We start from the raw sequence: 23,385 nt of genomic DNA, 5'->3' as shown, positions 1-23,385 counted from the left end.
GGTTGTTAGCCACCATGTGGTTGCTGGGATTTGAACTCTGGACCTTTGGAAGAGCAGTCGGGTGCTCTTACCCACTGAGCCATCTCACCAGCCCCAGTTATCTCTTAAGAGCTGTCTCTGGTTACAGGTCCATAACAAGTGGAGCAAAATATGGCAAAATCAGACCAAAGCTCTTCCTTTAGTCAAAATTAATCTAGTTTCCCCTTCTTGCATTTGGATCTGAAAGGTCTGGTAAGATGCTCATAGCATTATCTACAGAATACATCGTGCCCTAACCACACCTCTCTGCAAGGACTATCAGAAAAAACAAACATAAAGCTTTCTATGCAATAATAAATAATGCTTCCTGTAAAATGGCATAAGTCACATGGAACAGGCATTTCCACCTTAGTACATCTAATCTAGACAACAAGCCCTCATAGGCATTCAGAAATTCATTTCTATGGTGACTGTAAATCTCATTAAGTTGATTAATAAATATTAACCATTGGACAATAGACCAAGCTGACTTCAAACTCAGAGATCTGCCTGACTCTGCCTCCTAAATTCTGGGATTAAAGGTGTGTTCCACTATGCCTGGCTTATAGTTGTTTTTTTAAAAGTTGTTCTAGATTTGATATTTGTCTGTTCTACTGAACAAAGACCTTTTAATGGGAAAAAAATTATTGCCTTGTTCATCTGTGAACTCATATGCCTGAGACCATGAAGATAACAGAATACAAAAAGTGTTCAATGAATAGTTCTGAGCAAAGTCACAAATTAAACTGATTTTTGTTAGAGCTTACATTTTTCTTGAGACAGTTTTATTCCCAGATTTGTTATTAAAACATAAAAATAAGATGGACAGTGGTGGTGCATGCCCGAATTCCCAGCACTTGGGAGACAGAGGCAGGTGGATTTCTGAGCAGGTGGATTTCTGAGTTCAAGGCCAGCCTGGTCTACAGAGCGAGTTTCAGGACAGCCAGGGCTACACAGAGAAACCCTGTCTCAGAAAACCAAAAAAACAAAACAAAACAAAACCAAAAACAAACAAAAAACCCCAAAAATACAGTTAACAAAAACATAAAAATATTTCTATAATTATTTTTTGTTTGTTTAAGACAGTATTACTCTGTAACGAAAGCTTGTCAGGATGCACTCATGTAGCCCTGGCTAACTCATGGCGATGCTCTGACTTCAGCTTCTTCAACTGCTGGGATTACAGCATGAGCTGTGACTCCTGTAATCTGTGAGGCAGAGGATTCCCCATTCACTAAGCATGAGAACTTAGTAGATGGTGTAGTGCATTAGGCTGGTGGAGTTCAGTCCTAACACTTTAGGACATTCATTGTTGAGAAATGACCAATTATACGTAGGGTATCTGCATTAGCATTTCATTTTTCCTAGCCAACAGGCTCTGGCTGAGGAAGCTGAACAACTCAATACACTACTCTCCAAATAAGGTATGTAAAGGTATATGTAAACAGAGAATGGCTGGGTCCATGTTTCCTCCCTCGTAATCTAGGACCCTTTGTATTTGTGGTCAAGTCTGGTTACATCTCCAGGGTCTGTTGGCTCTTTTTCTTATCCAACCAGTCTATTTTTGTTTGATGATCCATGGGGTTCATGGAAAGCTGACTCAGCCTAATTCCATTCTTAGCTTTAAGCCAGGCATATCAGCACATTCCATGTCCTTGGCTACAGTGATAGGATTAGTGACAAGCAAGTGAACAAAACTAGTTAACTAGAATAAACCTGCTTTTTGCTTAGAATTCTGGGACGATGATAAATGAGACTAAGAACATCCAGCAGACATTCTAGGCTAGGTGAGTGTCAGTCGTAGAAGGAAGTCAATATCAAGAAGGATGAGGAAAAACCTTAAACTTACAGCTCTTCTCTACTTCTCAGGAAGCCTTATCTACTTCTGGGTGTTTCAGGTAGAAGTAATATATTACCTTCAAGACATCAATTTGAGTTTGGGTTTCTCATAGGTGTAATTGACCATTTACTACTATATCTTCTGTCCCTAATTTCTCATATTGAACACATAATCATAGGGCTGGAGAGATGGCTCAGTGGTTAAGACTGTTTAGTGTTTTCACCAAAGATGTACGTTGAGTTCCCATAACTCACCAGTGGGTAGTTTATAACTACCTATAACTCCAGTTCCAGGACTCCTCTGCCCTCTGCAAGCATCTGCATACATGTGGTGAATATACACTCATGCAGGTGCATACACATAAATATAATAGTACACACAAATAATTTAAAAAGTCATAATCAATTTGGATATATAAAGAAACATTGCTACACCAAAATGATGTAAAACAGAGACCATCCATCAAGTCCATAGTTTTCAGCCCTTCTAGACTTGACTAGATTCTTCACTCCTAATGGGGACATATGGCCATATGGAATGCTGGAAAGGAGGCTTGCAGTGCGGCTGCCACCAGGCAATGTTTATCTCAAACAGGATCTCACTATGTAGGTCAGGCTGGCCTTGAACCCTTGATCTTCCTGGGAATACAGACATCGACTACTATACCTGGCCCAATCAAACAACTCTGATGTCATGCCCTTCCTCTCTTGATGTTACTGTAGCTGATCAAGTCCACCAGCAGCTATCTGGAGAATAGACTGTTTCCTAATTTTTAAATATCCATTTCTCCAGCCTGTTTCCTGTTTGTTTGTTTTAATTTTGCATTTTATTTTTATTTGTGTGTTTGTGTTTCTGTATATAAGTAGGTGAGTGTAGGTGATGTCAGAGGTCAGAAGAAGACATTGGATCCCCTGGAGCTGGGGTTACAAGCAATTTTGAGTTGCCTGACATGGATACAGGGAACCTTGCTCCAGTCCTTAGGAAGAACAGCAAGTGCTCTGAACTGATGGGCTGCTATCTTTCTAGCTCCTTGTTCTCTACTCTTCACATGACTTTTTATGTGAAAAGCCTCACTCAATACAGGTGTAGTAAGATAAATTCATATAGCTATCATTTCAAAAGTATTACAATGATAAAAAATAGTGAACATCTGACCTCACTTTACCTCATCCTTATATACACACACATAAAAATGTACGTTGTGTTTTGAGCTATACTATTTCAGTGTGTGTCACAGAAACCTAACATGTAAATACTTTAGCATACATTTTCCTAGAATATAGGCATCTTGTGGACTACAATATTATGGCTTAATCCCCTAATATCATATATGTGGGTTACATTCAAATTTTTTAAAGAATTGCTTAAAAATGTTTTGTATAGTTTGCTTCTTGAACTACAATCCAACACTTTTGATGTCTCAACATGGGGGAAAGGGGAATGAGGCTCTTCTATGTACTTATATTTTCCAAAAATATTGAACACAATTTATCTGGTCAAAAAAAGGTATTCTTAACCAGGTGTGGTGGCGCACGCCTTTAATCCCAGCACTCGGGAGGCAGAGGCAGGCGGATTTCTCAGTTCGAGGCCAGCCTGGTCTACAGAGTGAGTTCCAGGACAGCCAGGGCTATACAGAGAAACCCTGTCCCGAAAAACCAAATAAATAAATAAATAAATAAATAAAAAGGTATTCTTCTCTAAATTTGACTCCATAAATTTCTGAAGAATAGTCCTGAATGGGGGCAGGGGGTGACCTACCTGGGGGGTTGAGAAGCGGAAGAACCTCAGTGTGCTCCAAAGCCTGTAGGAAGTCGCTCAGTTCTGTGACTGTACATCCTTTTTCACCCATTAGTTTCAATAAACACAAACTTGGGCTTCCCTCTGGCTCCAATACTTTAAGAGAACACTGTTCCAGGTCCAGGCCACTGAAACAACAGATTTCATTCATGATATGTCTAATATGTAGCTGCACCATTCATTGTAGGTGCTGTATAGAAAAAAAAAAAACCTTGGTTGGTAGGAAACTAATTACATTATGAAAGCTAGGGCCCTTTCCCACTCTGCTCCCTGCTCCAGCACTCCTTTCCCTTCTCTGATCTCTTCATCTCTTTAGCTCCTATAATTATTAAGTCTGAAAGATGGGAGAAAAATTTAATCTTGATACAGATCTAACTTTTATCCTTCAATTAGAAGTGAGGAAAAGGCCAGAACTTTGCTTTACTCTTTCCTTTATCTATTTAGAGACCGGGTCTTACTATGGAGCTCTAGTTGGCCTGGAACTCAAAATATAGACCAGGCTGACTTTGAATTCAGAGAGCTATCTGTCTCTTTCTCCCAAGTGGTGAGCGCTCAAGCACCACACCAGGTGATTTTCCCTCTCTTTTCCCCTTCCCTCCCCTCCACTCCCCTCCCTCTCTCCTCCCCCCTCTCTTCTCTTCCTTCTTCCTCTTCCTCTTCTAGTTTTTGTTGTTGTTTGGTGACAGGGTTTTTGTTTTTTGTTTTTTTTTTTTTTTTTTTNTGTAACCCTGGCTGTCCTTAGAATTCTCTGTAGACCAAGCTGGCCTAGATTTCAGAGATCCACCTGTGTCTGCCTCTGCCTCCTAAGTGCTGGGATTAAAGGTGTGCACCACCACTGCCCAACCATTTTTTTTTTAAAACAAAGTATTTTTATTTGTGTATCACAGACTCTACAGTTAAGAGTCGCTGTCACAATCAAGGCACAAAAGGTTTGCAAAGCTATAGATGATAATCACTATTGGATTCAACCTCTCTTGATTATTTTAGAGAGCATTTCTGATATACTTCCAGGTGAATCTTAAGCATGATATATGTCCAGGTAACAGAATTACAATTCTGTTAACTTTTTCTTTAAAGATGAAGTAGAATATGACCCAAAATGAAGGCACTAATTAGTAGGCCAGATGCTGCTGTCTGAAAAGAATAAGTCCCTCATCTCATAAGGCCAAAATTGTACGAACAGAAATGAACAGTGAGAGAAATATTAAGAACATAAAAGATGATATCTCAGAAAGACACTGAGTAGGAATCTCAATGTTATAAAGTCAGCAACTGAAAAAGGCAGAAGAAGCCCTGTCAAAGACCATAGATTAGAAATAAGTTACTAAGTTTTCAAATGAATATGAGATTCATAAATACTTGAGTGCAGTATACAAAATATACATTTTAGGATTCAGAAGTTTACCAGGCACTGACTGATACATGAATAGGCCATCTCATCAGATATAACCAAGGGATGTCTCAATTCATATAGAGAAAAAGCTTAGTAGCCCGTTTTCCTTCCTAACAAGGTGCAAAGATCAGATTAAAGTCATATACTTCTGTTCCAAACACGGTACAAAGGTGACAGCAGGACTTTGTACCGTCTTGTTTTACTGGTTTTATGCACGGGCACTCACTGGCTTTGGGCTAAGGTGATAAGTTTACATACCCAACTTTTTTTTTTTTTTTTTTTTTTTTTGGTTTTCCGAGACAGGGTTTCTCTGTGTAGCTCTGGCTGTCCTGGAACTCACTCTGTAGACCAGGATGGCCTCGAACTCAGAAATCCGCCTGCTTCTGCCTCCCGAGTGCTGGGATTAAAGGCGTGTGCCACCACGCTTGGCCATACCCAACTTTTATCTTTCATTTTTTAGTTATGTTTTTGTAAGAGTGTCCTTTGATGTGGTTTCTATAAACTTGAATTTGGAATTTAAAGAATTTCTTTATTATGAAAACAGGTGAACTTTGCTTTTAAGAATTATTTTTAGGTGCTAGAGAGATGGCTCAATGGTAAAATGGTAAAGAGAACTCAGTACCCCTCTAAAGATCTAAGTTTAGTTCCTAGCACCCATATTCCATAGCTCACAATCACCTGTAACTCTAGCTCCAGAGATTTTTTTTTTCCACTTCAGACAGAAAAGCAATTGGAGGGTTTTAAGTAGAGGAACAAGCCTTATTTAAGGTTTTTTTTTTATTTTACTGTTTTAGGTTCAGGTGGCTTCTGGCTTAAAATGTTTTGTGCCTCAGTCTCCCCAGTGCTAGAATTACATGTTGTACTTATCACACCTACTTAGCTTTTCTCTGAGACAGGGTTTATATATCCTAGGTGTGTCTCACAGTCCCTATGGACAGGACCTTTAACTTCTAATTCTCCTACCTCTACCTTCCAAATGCCAGACACAGGCATTTGCTACCGTAAGTGGTTTATGTGGTGCTGGGGATGGGACCCATGCACACTAGGCAAACACTCTATTAACTGAGCTATAGTCCCAACCTGCGTATTAATATTCAGAAAGAAGCACTGTTACTGTTGTGTTCAGGACAGGGTGGAATGGGAAGGGAAGGAGAGAGAAATCAAGAAACTATTAGAAGGAATTGGGTGAGATATGTAGGCTTAACCTTAACCTTGTATGGCAGTGGGTGCCATATTCTAAATATATATTGGACATAGAGCAATCAGGAATTACTGACAAAACTGATGTGTATACAAATAAAATCAGGGATAACTGGATTTTCTGGTCTGAACAACTGGAGAGATGTAGTAATTTATTAGATACAGAAAACTAAGGGAAAGAGGTTTATAGGAGAGCACCTATTAAGTATAGGACATGTGACATTTAAGATGTCTATTAATCACTTGAGTAGAGGGCAATAGTCACCTACATACATATATCTGGGAAAAGCAGATGTTTCTTATTGTAATGAGCTTGACTGTATTCAAAACCCTGAATGAAGGATAGTATTAGGAGAAGATTAGGTAGAAAAGCACTTAGAAATAAAAGCATGAATTCTTGCACACTTCAAAATTCAGACTGATGAGACAGATAATGGGAGACACTTTCATTCATCTTTTTAATATGTTTCCATTTTTATCATCATCTGCTGGAGGGTAGGACTTCTGCAACTAAAGAGCATCTTCTACACTGCAGACAAGAAGCAACAGATGGTTTCCCCTCGGTTCAGGTTTCACAGCTCCACTCTCAAGCACTCTGCTTAGAGGATTTAGATACTTTAAGCTTTCTGAAAGTTCTGCCAATCCTTGTAGTTTAGCCGTTCCACTCACCACCAATTAACATATGTTGGCACACTAAGAGTATGTCTAAACTGGAAGAAGGCAGCATCCAATTTTATCCAAACAGCGTGGAACATGCCTTTAATTTCTGCACCTAAGGGCAGAGGAAGATCTCTTTGTGTTCATGGCTAGCTCTGTCTATATAACAAGTTCCAGGTTAGCTAGGGCTATAGAAATCCTGTATTTAAAGTACCTGATATTAGATCAGTTTGAACAGAATCAGGGTCAGTAGTTATTGGAAACTAGAGTACCTGCAAAGATTCAATCTGAATCATCAATGATCTCACCAATAATCACATCATTAATCAATTGTAAAAACATTTTCAATATTCCTAATCTCTGAGGACAATGCAGAATGGACTCTTACTATGATTTGTATTATTAAATTCTCATGTAGGGGCCTTGATGCATTCCAGAACGGTTTCCGTGTCGTTATTCGCACAAGGCCCTCATCTCTCTCTACCCCCCAATTTGGTTATTAGGAGAAGGTCCCCTTGAGACCCTCAAATAANTGGACCTGCTGGACGGGTCACATGGGGGCAAGGGCATTGCTGCATGGGGGCAAGAGCATTGCTGCATTTGGGCAAGGGCATTGCTACATGGGGGCAAGGGCATTGCTGCATTGGGGCAGGAGGTGAGAGTATGATTAGAGGGAGAATGCAGAGTGAAATAACTTAGAACGTATAAGGCAACATAAAAAATTAAGAAAGCAGGCTGGTGAGATGGCTCAGTGGGTAAGAGCACCCGACTGCTCTTCCGAAGGTCCAGAGTTCAAATCCCAACAACCACATGGTGGCTCACAACCATCNGTAACAAGATCTGGCGCCCTCTTCTGGAGTGTCTGAAGACAGCTACAGTGTACTTATATAATAAATAAAAAAAAATTAAGAAAGCAATATACAGAATGCAGAAGGAAAGAGGAAAAAAGAAGCTATAGAGAGAGCAGAAGGAGTAGGCAGGCTTCTTCTTACCATGGGACAGGTCTTTTCTTAATAGCAAGGCAGGCTTAGTCTTATGAAAGANAACAAGGCTTTCTTCTTACAGACTCGGGTTTAACTCATTTAGCATTAAAAGGATAAAATTTTTTCTTCCTCTATGCAATAAAGATTAGAGCTCAAAAAAAAAATTCTCATGTAATTTAAAGAAAGATGTAAAGACCGAGGGGAAAATGTGGCAAGAGGCTGAGCATGGTGGCACTCAAAACGCAGAGGGGGCAGGATCATGATAACTTTGAGGCTAGCCTGGTCTATGAAAGTAAGACCTGGTCTCAAGCCGTTAAAAAAGAAAGAGAAAAATAAACAAAAAGGGCAGAATTTTGAGATTGGGGCTGTGAATTCAACGACTTAGAAAAGTAATTCACATTCTCCCCTGACTTGTTACACACCCTCAAGCAGATGCTCCCACTGCAATCAGAGGACAAGGCCTTTATGACCATCTCCATCAGATGCCTTCCTTTCATCAGTATGAAGTCATTTGAACTTTTCAAACAATACTAGACATAATAATAACAATCACCAGCTGACCCTGCATATCCCTTTGGCGCATATACTCCAGCCCCAGGTTTTCAGTGCTAACTTCTGTTATTGTTTTTGTGACAGCGTCTTATGTAGCACTGGCTGGCAGAGAATTCACATTGATCTGCCTACCTCTGTTTCCTGAATGCTGGGGTTAGTGTGCACCACCATGTCTGGCTTTCAGTACTAACTTTTAATGGCAACTGATTCTTCTAATCTCAATTGATATGAGTTTAGTATTTCCAGATTCTCCATTCCTCCCAACCCCAATTAACTCACACAGAGCTATCTAACACCATCTTGGAAGACTCATGAAACTATAAAACATAGTTTTATATAAACTATATAAAACACTGTATCAGACTCTCTACCTTAAATTCTAAGATTCTAAAAATGAACAATAAGTAACTGGCCTTCTTTCCATACTACTCCTTCTAAAGTGGCTTCAAACTTTTCTCTAAGTTCCTCCCAAAAAACAGTTAACACTACAGTTTACTTAGCAAAACTGTACTGATGGCTTAAGAAGAGAAACCTAATACCCGGCATTAAGTACCCAATCCTTTGGTAGTAGCCACGCTTCTTTTAGGCAGGGCTTGGTATATTGACTTTTAGTCTTCATCACCATGTAGGCTCTCTCCAGGAAGCCTAGGGCCTTCCATAACGGGATTTACAATTAACCCTGGAATACTCTGCAGACCTACCCACAAAGGAAACGATTTCTTGTATTATGAAAGTCTAGAAGTTGAGAAATTTATGGAGCTTGAATGATGATACTTTGGACCTACTTTGTAAAACCCAAAGCCCAAGGTATTTTTCCCAGTACAGAACTCATGTCCTTTGTCTGCTCAGCTTTGCTAGTTCACTGTTTATCTGACTTCTTCTCCGAGACAGAGTCTCGTGTACCTGACGCTGGTCTTGAACTCCTTGATCCTCCTGCCTCTACCTCCCAAGTGCTAGGATTGTAGGTATGTGTCCAGCTTAGTTGTCATTTTCTGATTTTTTAAAAAGTCAGGCAACATGAGCCTTTTTTACTTGAGCAATAATCCCATAGCCACACTAAACTCTTCACCTCAATCCTAAACTCTGAAGCTCACAGTTGTCGGGAATGGTAAAGAAGATAATGCTTTTAAACAGCACTATATATATGTGTGATATTATTTACACTCAACTTAGCATTCCATATGCTACTGTGATGGCTCCCAAATAATGGTCGATTAGAACTTCCAGCTAATAAGAAGCACTCAACAAATACAATCTTGAACAAAGGATTCCTCTCTCTACTTAAAATGTATTTGCCTGAGAGAAGTTCTTAGCACAAAATAAGAAATGACTTCTGTCCCTAAGCTTATAAAGATGTATACAAATAATTACAGTAAAAAAAATCAAAGCTTAGTTATTTGACAAGAAAATAGAGAAGTTAAAGGACAGGCTGAAATCTTGACAAGGGTACAAAGCAGTGGTCCCGAGTTCTGTCAGGGAACACCTAGTGCAGTTCCTAAGACTACTTTCAAGGTTGTTTATAAGGGTAAAGCATTTTCTCATAATAGCACTAAGACCCTAGTTTCTATTTATTCTTAAAAGAGCAGTTTCTAGAGTTCTGATACTTATGACACTGTCATAGAATGAATCAAATATAGAAAAGAATAAAGCTCTGCCATTAAATGAAGGCACCATAAAGATGTTCAAGGCATTCAGCAGTCTGAGGCAAAAAAACTGCTACAAGATCCAGATCAGACTGGTTGATGATAGTGTTCAGGCCACCTCAGGCTACATACAGTGAGATCCTGTCTCAAAAACCAAGAAGAAAAAGACTTCAATATATGATGATGCCAGTTTGAAATCCCAGCATTAGGGAGACTGAAACAGGAGGACAGAGAAATCTGTGGACAGGTTAAAAGACATAGCAAGATCTTGTTTAAAAACAAAAACAAAAACAAAAACAAAAAAACCAAACCAAAGCAACCAACCAACCAGCCAAACAAACAAACAAAAACCTCAAAGCAACAGATTTAAAAAATGTTAACCAATGCTCTATTTGTTTTTGGACAAACTTTTTCTGAAGAAAAAAACAAAACAAACAAACAAAAAACCAACCTGACATCATTTCTGCTACCACACAAAAATTACTTTTAAGATAAATATTTTAAGAGTTATTAGTTTGACTTTCAAATAGAATATCCGTGCACACCTGCAAAATATATAGAAGGCACACAAACGTTACTTGTGGTCTTCCATAATTCTCAGGAGGGGAGAAGTCTTGAGATCCCAGATTTTAAGAAACACTGACTGTGGCCCCAAGTCACGTCAGTGGTCTCTTTCTCAGCCGGGAAAGTCGTTTAATTTCTTAAGAGTCTAATGTTCATAGTAAAGACTGGTAAACTCGTGGGACTGTAGACGACGATGAGTTTAGATCCAGCCTCTTCTTCCATTCTCTCTACCTCCAGCAACCCTTGCACGCTTCACCCCTTTACCTACCGGAGTCATTCCAGACCCACCCTTTGGGTACCGAGGGCTGAGTCCACATCCCCGTCTTTTGCTTTAAACCCCACTGGATTACAACCCTGCAGATAAGCGTCCCTACACTTAACACAACCCTGTGAATTTGCAGAGATCGCTTTCCAGCTTCAGGGGCGGAGGAGGGTCGGGAAGATATGAAGGGGCCACTGGGCCACTAGGGCCAGTCCCTTCCCGACCCCGGAGCCCAAGTCGGTCTCACGCGACTCCGTACCACGGAGCACACCCCTCCGCCCGCCTGACGGTCCCGCTCACCTGAGCCGGAGGCGTCCCCGACTGCCCGCCAGCTCAGCCAGCTGCCGCCAGCCCCGGCCCTCCGGAGCGCGGTCCAAGCTCTCGCTGAGCCTCCGCAGCAGCGGCTCCGGCAGGCGGTTGAGGGTTGCGCCGGCTGGAGGGGAGGTCGAAGGTCCGGAGGACGCGGTCGGGGGCTGCCGCACGGCCAGGGGGGGTGAGGCCTGCAGCGGCTGCCCCCACAGCGACATGGCTACGCCGGTGGCCTCGACTGCCCAGCTCCCGCCGGTCACCTCAGGCCTCGGCGTCCGCGCACCTTCCGCTTGCCTCTCCCTGTCCCGGGAGCCGCAGGAGCGGAAGGAGAAGTCGCTGCACGGCGAGGCCCTCACAGGAAGAAGCACTGCTCCCGGGCCGCGAAACAGGTTCCCCTGTGAAGCCGCGCGGGGCGCCGGCCGAGAAGAGGGGCGGGCTCCGGGGGCGGGGCCTGCCTGCTCGTGTATGGGCGGGGCTTGGGTGGCGCTTCTCCACTGGCAAGGAGCGAAGAGTTCGGGGGCGGGGTATAGGGCGGGGCACGCTCATCAGAGCAAACAGTTTCACCTGTAGCGACCTGGGCCGGGGGGTAAGGGGCGGGGCCTGGCTTCGGGCTGTGGGCCGCTGCCTCGGTCACGGGGGAAATGCTAGCCTTGGGGGCGGGGCATAGTATGGGCGGGGCGTGAGGCCGCACCTCCCCTGCCGCTTCAGAGTCAGTGGAGCAGGAAGGGATGGGTGGGTGTAGTTGGAGGAAGCGGCGGAGGAACTGGCACGGCTAGGAAGCCTGCGGCGTAGGAGCTTCCCTGGACCGTGGGAGGATGCTTACCTCACACCGGAGAGGGTAGCACGCGCTTCCCGGAGGCGCCCCCACGCGCGTCCGCTCTCAGCAGACCTTGGGGCTTGCGAGAGTGCGGAGTCCGCCAGGAGGCCACCAGCACAGCCCATTGGGCAACCTCAGACGCTTCCTCTGCAAGTGGAGGGGTTTGCCAGAGGGAAGTAATGGAGCCGGAGATTCAGATACTCATAAGGGAATTGACCGAAATCTTTTCGAGGCTTTTTAAAGATTTTATTTTCTTATCGGAGGATTCAACGGCGCAGTTCGGTGGTGGGCCTCTGTTCTAGCATGTCTAAAGCTCTGGGTCCATCCTCGGCTCCACAACAGCTGAGCGGCAAAACCCAAATACGTCTAGTGTATTTTAACTAATTAGATCCTGGGGATATTTTATCTTAGCAGTAGTGGTGTGGTGTCCTCAGATCAGACTGTCACACACAATGTTCATATTCTAAGCAGTTCCCCTGGATTATATAGACCTGTTGGTTCTCAACCTGTAGGTCATGACTCCTGGGGAGGGGGTGGGGGTGAGAGGAGTAGTCAAATGACCCTTTCACAGTCGTCGACTAAGAAGACCATTGGAAACCACAGATTTTACATTCCAGTTCATAACAGTAGCAAAATTACAGTTATGAAGTAGCAACAGAAATTTATGGTTGGGGGTCACTACAGCATGAGGAACTGTATTAAAGCATTAGGAAGGTTGAGAACCACTGATCTAGACTAAGCTTGACAGGATCCACTCTTAAACTCTCACCTCACCTCATCCATAGCAAAGGCTGTTAACCCTTTGGAAACGATAGGCTTGTTTGACACAGGAACAAACAATTTGTAGCCGGTCAGGTAGTTCCGAGATACAAGCCTTTCCTGCCCAGTTTATCTTGCCTTTAGTTGTTTCATCAGACAGCAGGGTTTTCTGCAGCAGTCCTTTGAATGACCAGATTCTCACCATGTCCTAGTACATATAGTCACTGAGGGTTTTTTTTTTTTTTTAAAGTTTAGTTTAAGTTCAGAGTTCATGGGTGTAATGACTAAGTATGAATGTGGGTTCAGAAAGATCTACTAGGTTTGGTTTTATGACTTTACTAAGTTGATTTCTGTCCCTCCCCAGTTAAAATGGAACTGGATTATATTATATAGGATTATTGCCAGGATGAAAATATTTGTTACTGTTAAAACACTCAATTCAATGACTGGCACATACCAGATACTGGCCGTTTTATCCTTCACAGTACAGAGGCCCATTTCACATTTAACCTGAATTGGAAAACTTTCCCCATTTTTTTTTTTTAGTGTTTATGTTTTTCTTAATCATTGGACAATTTCCTATTATCTATGTGTGCATTATGGATATTAAAACCCTTCTAGATTTTGTGTGTGTGTGTTTGGGGGATAGAGTCTCATGTAGTCCAGGCTGCCCTTAAACTTCTTCCCCATTTCACTTCCTGAGAGCTGGGATTATAAGCATTCACCACTATGCTTAGTTCTATGCAGACCTGGGAATGGAGCCCAAGGCCTCTCATGTGCTAGACAAGCACTCTTTCAGCTGTGCTACATCCCCAGCCCTAAGTTTTCTAATCTATTGGCACTCTACATTTTAATTTAAATTCGATAGCCTTATTTCCCCTTCCAGACTGACTCATCCACTGGTGCAAGCTGTGGCATAGGCAGCTTCTTCTATGTGAAAGGGTCCTGAACGCTGGCTCACACCATTTACCCTGTGGCTGTCCTTCCTGGGTTCAGCCCATCTTTACTCAGCATAACTCAGCTAAGTGCCATGTCCACTCCCTTCCCATTCCCCCGCTTTCCACATTGTGCCTCTCACATCTCCCACCTCCTAATCTACTCAGTCACCTTTCCCACTACTCTCCACTCAGTACTTTGATAGACATTGAATTTTTATGGTTGATCTATTTCTCTTCTTAATAAAAATCCTCATATTGCTATCACCTAATTTTCACTTCTGGGACATAAATGTGAGTTCATAGTTTGATGCCGCCACTTATAACTGATATCCAAGTGGATGCGTTATTGAACTTGTCCGAGTTTTAATTTCTATGCCCTTAAGAGGTGGAAGATGCTGGTACCTATCAAGATAATGATTGGGAGAAGTAGGCATAGCATTACTTAAGGGTGGGAATGTCTTCTGAGGAATGCAGCATGAGGTGACTTTTGCCGTGTGAACCAAGACTCCTGGGCCAACAGGTTTGATTTCTGTTGCTGGGGTGAACACCACTACTAGAAACAATTTAGAGGAAAGGGTTTATTTCATCTTACCATCATCAAGGGAAGTCAGGGCAGGATCTCAAGCAGGGCAGGAACCCATGCAGAGACCATATAAGGAATGTGGCTTACTGCTTCACCTCTATGACTTGCTCAGATTGCATTTTTGTACAGCTGCACATCGACGGCCCTGCCCACAGTGAGCTTGTCCCTCCTACACCAATCAAGAATAAGTCCCTCAGACTTGCTTACAGGCATTCCGGTAGCGGTTTTTCCCAACTGAGATTTCTTCATCTCAGATGACCCTAGCTTTTCTTTTTTCTTTTTTAACATTTTATTATTTATTATTATATGTAAGTACACTGTAGCTGTCTTCAGACACACCAGAAGAGCATCAGACCTCATTACAGATGGTTGTGAGCCACCATGTGGGTGCTGGGATTTGAAGTCAGGACCTCCAGAAGAGCAGTTGGTGCTCTTAATCGTTGAGCCATCATCTCTCCAGCCCTTTCTTTTTTTCTTAAAAGACATGGTGTCTCGCTATGTTGCCCAGGCTGGAGTGCAGTGGCTATTCACTACAGTTACTACTATTAACAGGTGAGATCCCACTACTGTTCAACACGGGAGTTTTGACCTGCTCTGTTTCCTACCTGGACCGGTTCACCCCTCCTTAGACAACCTGGTGGTCCCCCGCTCCAGAGAGGTCACCATATTGATGCCAAACTTAGTGCGGATACCTGATTAGCATAGCGCACTACAGACCAGAACTGGACTCAAGCGATCCTCCTGTCTCAGCCTCCTAAGTAGCTGGGACTACAGGTGTGCTCCACCGCCCGAGGCGACCCTAGCTTTTCTTAAGCTGACAAAACAAACAAATAAAAAACCCATAAAAACAAAACAAATAACCCCCAAACCAAAACAAAAAACAAAAAAAAACCAAAACAAAACCTAGTCAGCTTAGTTGTGAACCACAGTGTTGTGCGGTGTATATCTGTTTTATTACTTTTAAAATTTGACACATTAATTTTAGGAACAATTTAATAACTTAGCTTCTTTTTCTCTATCAACAATTATATTCAAGTAAAGACAGGAGAAAATTTGTGAGTGGAGATATGGCTTTGATTTTTAATTTTTTAAAATCTTTAATTAAAAATCCTTTTACTCACCATGCGTGAGTGTTCACAGAGGAGCAAACATGCAGAGGACATGTTTCAGCTTTCAAGCATCGGTTTCCTTCTTCCACTATGAGGGTTCCTTGGACTGAACTCAGGTTGTCAGGTTTGGCAGCCAGTACCTTTATGGATCGAGCCTTCTCACTGGCTTTGAAATGTTCCTGGAAGATCATGCATGTGGACAGATAATAGATATCCTTGGGAGCTTTTCTTTTTTTTTTCTTTTTTTATTTTTAATATTTTTTATTACGTATTTTCCTCAAGTACATTTCCAATGCTATCCCAAAAGTCCCCCATACCCTCCCCACCACTTCTCTACCCACCCATTCCCATTTTTTTGGCCCTAGCGTTCCCCTGTACTTGGGCATATAAAGTTTGCATGTCCAATGGGCCTCTCTTTCCAGTGATGGCCGACTAGGCCATCTTTTGATACATATGCAGCTAGAGTCAAGAGCTCCGGGGTACTGGTTAGTTCATAATATTGTTCCACCTATAGGGTTGCAGATCCCTTTAGCTCCTTGGGTACTTTCTCTAGCTCCTCCATTGGGAGCCCTGTGATCCATCCAATAGCTGACTGTGAGCATCCACTTCTGTGTTTGCTAGGCCCGGGAGCTTTTCTTATTAGCTGAAAGGGATAAAAGCCTTTGTGAATCCAGACAATTTGCCGGAAGCTCATGGTTGGATTCTATAAAAGTCTGATGATGTAATCCTTATAAGACTCGTCGGTGTGGACACTGACTCATAGTTTTTTGGGTTTTTTGTTTGTTTGTTTTAACATGACTTGACTGTAGATGTCAACCAAAAAGGACAGATGCTATAGTTCATAACTGAAGTGGTCCTACTTGGTCTGGGAGAATACCTACAGGCCTTTGGATCTGTATATACTGAAAGTAAAGGAAAATCAAAATAATGAAAGTTACATTGCATTCATTGTCTCCATCCCTTACTCCATGTCTACAATCTTGTGACCTCTCTGACTCACCCCCTGAGGTGAGGCCATGAAGACCACACTCAGACACAATACCAGCCATATCCCTTGCGGCCCATTCTGGCTGACGTTTCCTAAAGAGTTGAAGGAATTATCTTATTTTGATTGTGATTTGGGCATAATAGCTAAGTGTTCCACTCCAATGTTCAACACCCTACTTTCATAACAAGCTGTCTAGACCTAAAAGTGTCTATTTACTATGAAGACTACACTTGTCTAAACTCATCCATTCAATTACTATCCAATATTCACCCGGTGCCTACAATGTGTCAAATATTGTTGGAGGATAGTTTTGTTTTAAGTTGAGTTTATGAACCTCAACTGTCTTAGTCAGGGCTTCTATTCCTGCACCAACATCATGACCAAGAAGCAGTTGGGGAGGAAAGGGTTTATTCAGCTTACACTTTCCACATTGCTGTTCATCACCAAAGGATGCAGGACTGGAACTTAAGCAGGTCAGGAAGCAGGAGCTGATGCAGAGGCCATGGAGGGATGTTAGTGGCTTGCTTCCACTGGCTTGCTCAGCTTGGTTTCTTATAGAACCAAGACTACCAGCCCAGAGATGGCACCGCCCGCAAGGGGCCTTTCCCCCTTGATCACTAATTGAGAAAATGCCTTGCAGCTGGATCTCATGGAGGCATTTCCCCAACTGAAGTCCCTTTCTCTGTGATAGCTCCAGCCTATGTCAAGTTGACACAAAACTAGCCAGTACACTCAATAAATCCACAATGAACATATGACAAAGATTTCAATTTAACTCATTATCTAGTGAAAGAATCAAAAGGAATCAATTTAACTCATTATCCAGTGAGGGAAGATATTTCAAAGATGTGATTAATAGTGATAAATACACAAGTGTTGCCTCACAGACACAAAACCGGCTTTTTTTTTTCCCTCCACAGGGAAAGCGGGAATCAGTGTGTTTGCCACTTTACAGAATTTACTAACGAGCACGGATTGCTCACATTGCTGCCAGGTTTCCGAGTTACCTTCTGTTTCTCAGTGTTAGAAGATGGTCTAGTCAGAGACAACTCTCTGAAGTTGAGTAGGAAGAAGACCAAGACGAAAGGCACAAGGAAGCGAATTACCACAGGAAAGTTGTTGAGCTGTGCTTGGTTCAGGAGAGCTGGAGGCATACAAGACAAAGGGCAGAGACCAGGACAAAGGAAAGAGTCAAAACACAATATGTCACACCTATGGACTAAGTCATCATAGGTGCCAGCCCCAGTCTCTCCACTTCCTTCTCAGCCACTGAGATGTGAGTAAGCAACCTCATGTTCCTGCCATAGTGCCAGCTACCTCAGGTGCCATGCATTTCCTTCACAAACAGTGAGTCAAAGGAAATCCTTCCTCCTTTAAGTTGCTGTTGGTCAGTATGAAAAAATGTAAGGGATGCAGGAAATTAAAACTGAGAAGTAAAGCTATTGCTGTGGTAACCCTGACCACGTGGCTCGTATGTGTTTGGAAGTAGAACACCGGAGGAATATGGAAAGAGCTTAGAGTCACAGCCTAGCAAAGCCTTGGTATGCTGTAAGCTCACAGTTCTAGGGTAAAAGGAATGTCAAGGTGGTAGGAATTTGAGAGAGCTAGTCATTTTCTATCCCTAGTCAGGAGCAGAGAGCACTGAATGCATGCACTCTCGTGCTGAGCTTGATTTTTATGTAGTTCAGAATCCTCTGCCTAGGGAATGGTGCCACCCACAGTGGCTGTGTCTTCCAATCTCCTTTACTGTAATCAAGATAATCCCCCCGCAGGCATGCACACAGACCAACCTAATCTAGACAGTCCCTCATTGAGACTCCCTTCCCAGGTGATTCTAGATTGTTTCAAATTGATAAAACTAACAAGTACAAAGTGTGAGAGATGATAGGACGTCTTAGTTACTGTTCTATTGATGTGAAGACCCAGGCAACTCATTTAAAAGGAAGCATTTAATTGGGGGCTTGCTTACAGTTTCAGAGGGTTAGTCCACGATCATCACGGCAGGAAGCAGAGGGGCATGGCATTGGAGCAGCAATGAGAGCTTTACATCCTGATCCACAGGCAGCAGACAGAGAGGGAGCTACTGGGCCTGGCCTGGGCCTTTGAAACCTCAGTGACACACCTCCTCCCACAAGGCCACGCCTCCTAATCTTTTCCAATCAGCTAATCAACTGGGAACTAAGCATGCAAATATATGAACTATGGGGACCATTTTTAATCCAACACACAGGATTATAATGTCTTGCACAGACGTTCTTGAAAGCCATCGAATCTAGGCACTACGTGGCAGGGTCAGATTCCATGGAAGGAGTACTGGAGAGGCCTTAGTATGTAGCCTTAGTTGTGATGGATACCTCAGGACATTGTAAATATCAGAAACATGAGATGTCTGTGGAGGAAGGCTGCCCACAAAGTAGAGCTACCCAGAGATAGCCTGTGTATGCCTCAGGTGGACTGGCGTTATCAGAACCTGTTGGTGTTCTGATGTTGTCACTACAAACTTTGGATAATGGACATGGGCTACAGAGTTTGTGTTTGCTGGCTAGGTTTTGGTCTTGGTCTTGTCTAGTATTTTCTTGTTAGAGTTCCATCCCTCCCCTTTGGAATGGCAATGCTTAGTCTGAGCCATATTATATTGAAACTAAGTAACTTAAAGCTTTGATTTGCTGGGTTTTATAGCTGAGAGCCTTGAGTCTAGAAGACACTTTCGACTTTTGAACAGCATTGGAACTGTAAGCCCTTCTAAAAAGTATTTTTTTTTCCATTTCATTTATTTTTCTTGTATGTGTTGCAGGTGTTGGGGGCATAGTGTGCAATGATGTGTGTCTTAGGAGGCCCTAAGACAACTTGTGGGAGTCTGTTCTTGCCTTGAGGACACATGGTAGCACACACCTTTATCTGCTGAGCTATCTTTTAAGGTTGGATTGAAAGTATGCAGCATAATGAGATAGCATGAACCTGTGAGAACCCATGTCAAAATTTGAATGAAAATGTCCTCTCCAGTCTCATGTGTTTGATCGCCTGGCCTTCAACTGGTGGTGTTCTGGAAGGTTATAGACCTTCAGGAGGTGGGCCATAGCTGGAGAAAGCAGGTTCTCAGCTGCCACACCTTGTCTGTCATGATGGATTATATCCTTATAAACCATGAGCCCAGATTAGCTTTTTCCTTTCCTGTTGTTTCTTGACAGAGTGAAGGAATCACTATGACTGAAAAATTCTAAGGTATTAATTTATGGGTTGTTTGGTTTGGAAGGAAGCAAAACAATGCAGTTTTGTTTGTGTATGTATCGCTAAGGATGGATGGACCCAGGTGTGTGTGTGTGTGTGCACCAGGGTGTGTATTGTGGTCAGATTCCTTCCTTCACAATGTGTGTTCCAAAGATTGAACCCCAACACACCCCCATAGTCATAAACAGAATGAACACATAAGCAAATGTAATTTTTAAAGCATCTGTGATGGTTTGTATATTCTTGGCCCAGGGAGTGTCACTATTAGGAGGTGTGGCCTTGTTGGAGTAGGTGTGGCCTTGTTGGAGTAGATGTGTCACTGTGGGCATGGGCTTTAAGCCTCTCATCCTAGCTGCCTGGAAGTCAGCCTTCCACTAGCAGCATCTTCAGATGAAGATTTAGAACTCTCAGATCTGCCTGCACCATGCCTGCCTGGATGCTGCCATACTCCCACCTTGATGATAATGGACTGAACTTCTGAACTTGTAAGCCAGCCCCAATTAAATGTTGTCCTTTGTAAGACTTGCCTTGGTCATGGTATCTACTCTTAGCAGTAAGCCATAACTAACACAGCATCTGTCTCAGGTCTGGACCTTGTTGCCACATTTTCAGCCTGTCCATGCAGCACGGACTCAGGCTGCTCTTTCTGCCACTCCCACTGGTAAGCACAGATGCTCCAAGCATTGGATCTTCTTCCTTACCCAAGTACTCAACTACTTTTTCAAGTTAGTTTTTGAGGCAGGCTTGTTATATTGCCAAGACTGGCTTTGAACTCACAATGTTGCAGCCACACTCCTACCCCTAAATGCTAGGATTATAGGTGTAAGCCACCATACATAGACTCAGACACATTTTTTTTTAAACTGTAAAGTATCAAGAGAAAATGAAGAGATCAAATTATTTGGAGGTGTCAATCCTTGTTTCTTAGACCCAGGATCAACTATTTCTTGTTCCCCCTGCCCCCCAGGTTTATGCTTTATTGCAGAAGTGTATGTGTTGAATGTAGAGCTGAAGAACTCCTGAAAGAACACTACATTTCTTTCCAACTCTCATTCTCCTCCCCCAGCTCCATATACAGAATCCCAGTCGATGCCTGCATGAAAACGGTTGAAAAATCAAAGAGACAGTCTAGATCGTGAATCTTCACTGACAGTTTGAGTGGGTTTAAGAAGCACATCTGGGTGTGTCTATGAGACTGTTTCCAGAAATCTTTAACTGAGGAATGGATGTGGCACCAGCCTGTGGGCTGGAGTCTTGGCTGGACAGCTAAGTACCAGTATTCATCGATCTGCTTCTTGCCTATAGATGTGACCAGCCATGTTCCTGCCACCATGCCTTTCCCATTATGATAGACTATATATCTTCTCAAGCTGTGAGTCAAAATGAGTGCTTCTGTAGTTACTTCTTGTCAGCTATGTGGTCAGAATAAGAAAAATAACATATATACAGTCTAATCTCCACAAAGATATCACAATAAAAAAAAAAAGCCGGGCGGTGGTGGCGTATGCTTTTAATCACAGCACTTGGGAGGCAGAGGCAGAGGCAGAGGCAGAGGCAGAGGCAGAGGCAGAGGCAGAGGCAGAGGCAGAGGCAGAGGCAGAGGCAGAGGCAGAGGCAGAGGCAGNAGGCAGAGGCAGAGGCAGAGGCAGAGGCAGAGGCAGGTGGATTTCTGAGTTCGAGACCAGTCTGGTCTACAGAGTGAGTTCCAGGACAGCCAGCGCTATACAGAAAAACTCTGTCTTGAAAACAAACAAACAAACAAACAAAAAACAAAAACAAAAAAAGGAAAAAGATGGTATCTCAGAGTAGACATCCCCTGGGGAGGAAGAGGATATTACAGCATCATGAAATGTTCTTGTTAATCTTCAAGCCAAGATTTTCAGGCTTGAAACTATCCTTGAGACAGAATATCAATGCTTTAAGAAATTAAAAAAAACATTCATTTATGCTACTACCAATGATATTACCATCTGATCCTTCTTTAAAAAAAACAAACTCTGAGCAAAGATGTTAGGATAAGAATAAAATTAGACATTCTGATAAAAGTGGCGTAGTGATAGGAAAATCTTGAATCAGATTTAGCTGATGTTTACTGTGGAAGACAAATTTCAGTTAGGGTAGGAATTACAACTCAGGTATTATTTCTAATAAAAATAAGACAGTATTGGGAGTTTCAACAGACTTATTACATCATTGAGCCTTACAGCAGGCTTTTAAATTTGTGGCAATAACAGTTGCATTGGCTACAGTGTAACATATAAGGACATTTATTTAGTAATGAATTCACTCATTTTTCTGTACTTTCTTGGCTCTTAAGATGGATGCTGGCATACTAGCATTTCTCACACTGGGATACATGTAAGAATCATATGATGGTGCTGCAGATCCTCAAAGGGGGATACACTAGAGCCAATTCTATTGGTACATGTATACCCCAAAGAATTTAAGTCAAGGGCTCAAATGTTCGTACACTAAAGTTCATAGCAACACTAGCTATAATAACAAAAATAGACATCTTAGTGAGGCTGCAGTGGTCTACACTACTCCCTGAGCTTCGCCATGCCGCCAAAAGACAACAACAAGAAAGATGCCGGAAAGTCAGCCAACAAGGACAAAGACCCAGTAAACAAATCTGGTGGCAAGGCCAAAAAAGAAGAAGTGGTCCAAAGGCAAAGTTTGGGACAAGTTGAACAATCTCGTCCTGTTTGACAAAGCTACAGATGACAAACTCTGTAAGGAAGTTCCGAACTATAAGTTATTACTCCAGCTGTGGTCTCTAAGAGACTGAAGACTCACGGTTCCTTGGCCAGGGCAGCCCTTCAGGAGCTACTTACTGTAGGACTTACCAAGCTGGTTTCAAAGCACAGAGCCCAAGTCATTTACCCCAGAAACACAAAGGGTGGAGACGGCCCAGCTGCTCCTGAAGATGCATGAACAGGTTCAATCAGCTGTGCATTTAGGAAAAGAAAACTTTATTGAATCAAAAAAAATTAGCAAAAATACTGGAAAAATCCAAATGTTAGATGTGGTACATAAATACAGTTGAATATTGTTCAGATATAAAAAAAGAAATGACATTTCTGATCCCTGCTACCGGAGTCGGGGTTGTAGCTCAGTGATAGATGAATTTATGAATAAAGCCCTAGAGGCAAGCCCCAACTCCCAAATATACAGAGACTAACACATGTGTTAGCATGCATGGACTTGGAAAGCAGTATGCAGTGAATAATCCAGAGGATGGTAGAGTCAGTGAGTCATAGAGACAGAAAACAGACTGGTGGCTTCCAGGGGCTGGGGAGCCAGGGAATAGAAGTTAGTTGTTTAGTGAAGAGCGATAACATGAGGTGATGAGAAGTTCTGAGAGAGTGTAGTGGTTATACTATGCCTGTGAATGGACGCCCTGGCACTGACTTGGTGACTTAAAGTGGTTGCAGTGATGCCCATCTTAGAACTTGGGAGGTATGGGAAGGAGGGTGAGGGTTTCATATGCTTTCCCTATGTAATGTGGGCTTCCACATCATGAGGCAGCCTCAGACTCACAGGAATTTGAGGCCATCCTGGGATATGTGAGTCTCTATCTCAAAATAAACAAGCAAAAAGCAACAGCAGCAGCAGCAGCAGCAGCAGCAGCAGCAGCAACAACAACAACAAAATGAGGCTGGGAAGATGGCTCAGGGGCTAAGAGAGAGACTTGGTGCTTTTCTAGAGGACCTGGGTTTGGCTCTCAGCACCCATTTGGTGGCTC

The 23,385-nt window shown here is 42.7% G+C and overlaps 1 protein-coding gene and 1 pseudogene across 2 annotated transcripts in view; one reads left to right on the top strand and one right to left on the bottom strand.

The window, feature by feature from the left end:
- Positions 1–11,620, bottom strand: part of Malt1 (MALT1 paracaspase) — a 48,852-nt gene extending 37,232 nt beyond the window's left edge. For both annotated transcript variants that reach the window (XM_021150578.2, XM_021150577.2), the window contains exons 1-2: positions 11,210–11,620; positions 3,617–3,783 (exon numbers count right to left, since the gene is read on the bottom strand). In XM_021150578.2, coding sequence (XP_021006237.1) covers positions 3,617–3,783; positions 11,210–11,436 — 394 coding nt within the window. In that variant the 5' untranslated portion in view covers positions 11,437–11,620. The remainder of the gene's footprint in view (positions 1–3,616; positions 3,784–11,209) is intronic.
- A 10,579-nt stretch (positions 11,621–22,199) lies between these two features.
- Positions 22,200–22,574, top strand: LOC110284452 (annotated as a pseudogene).
- Positions 22,575–23,385: the final 811 nt, after the last annotated feature.

Source organism: Mus caroli, chromosome 18 (genome assembly GCF_900094665.2).
Source record: "Mus caroli chromosome 18, CAROLI_EIJ_v1.1, whole genome shotgun sequence".
Taxonomy (NCBI): domain Eukaryota; kingdom Metazoa; phylum Chordata; class Mammalia; order Rodentia; family Muridae; genus Mus; species Mus caroli.
This window is presented reverse-complemented; position numbering and strand designations above follow the sequence as displayed.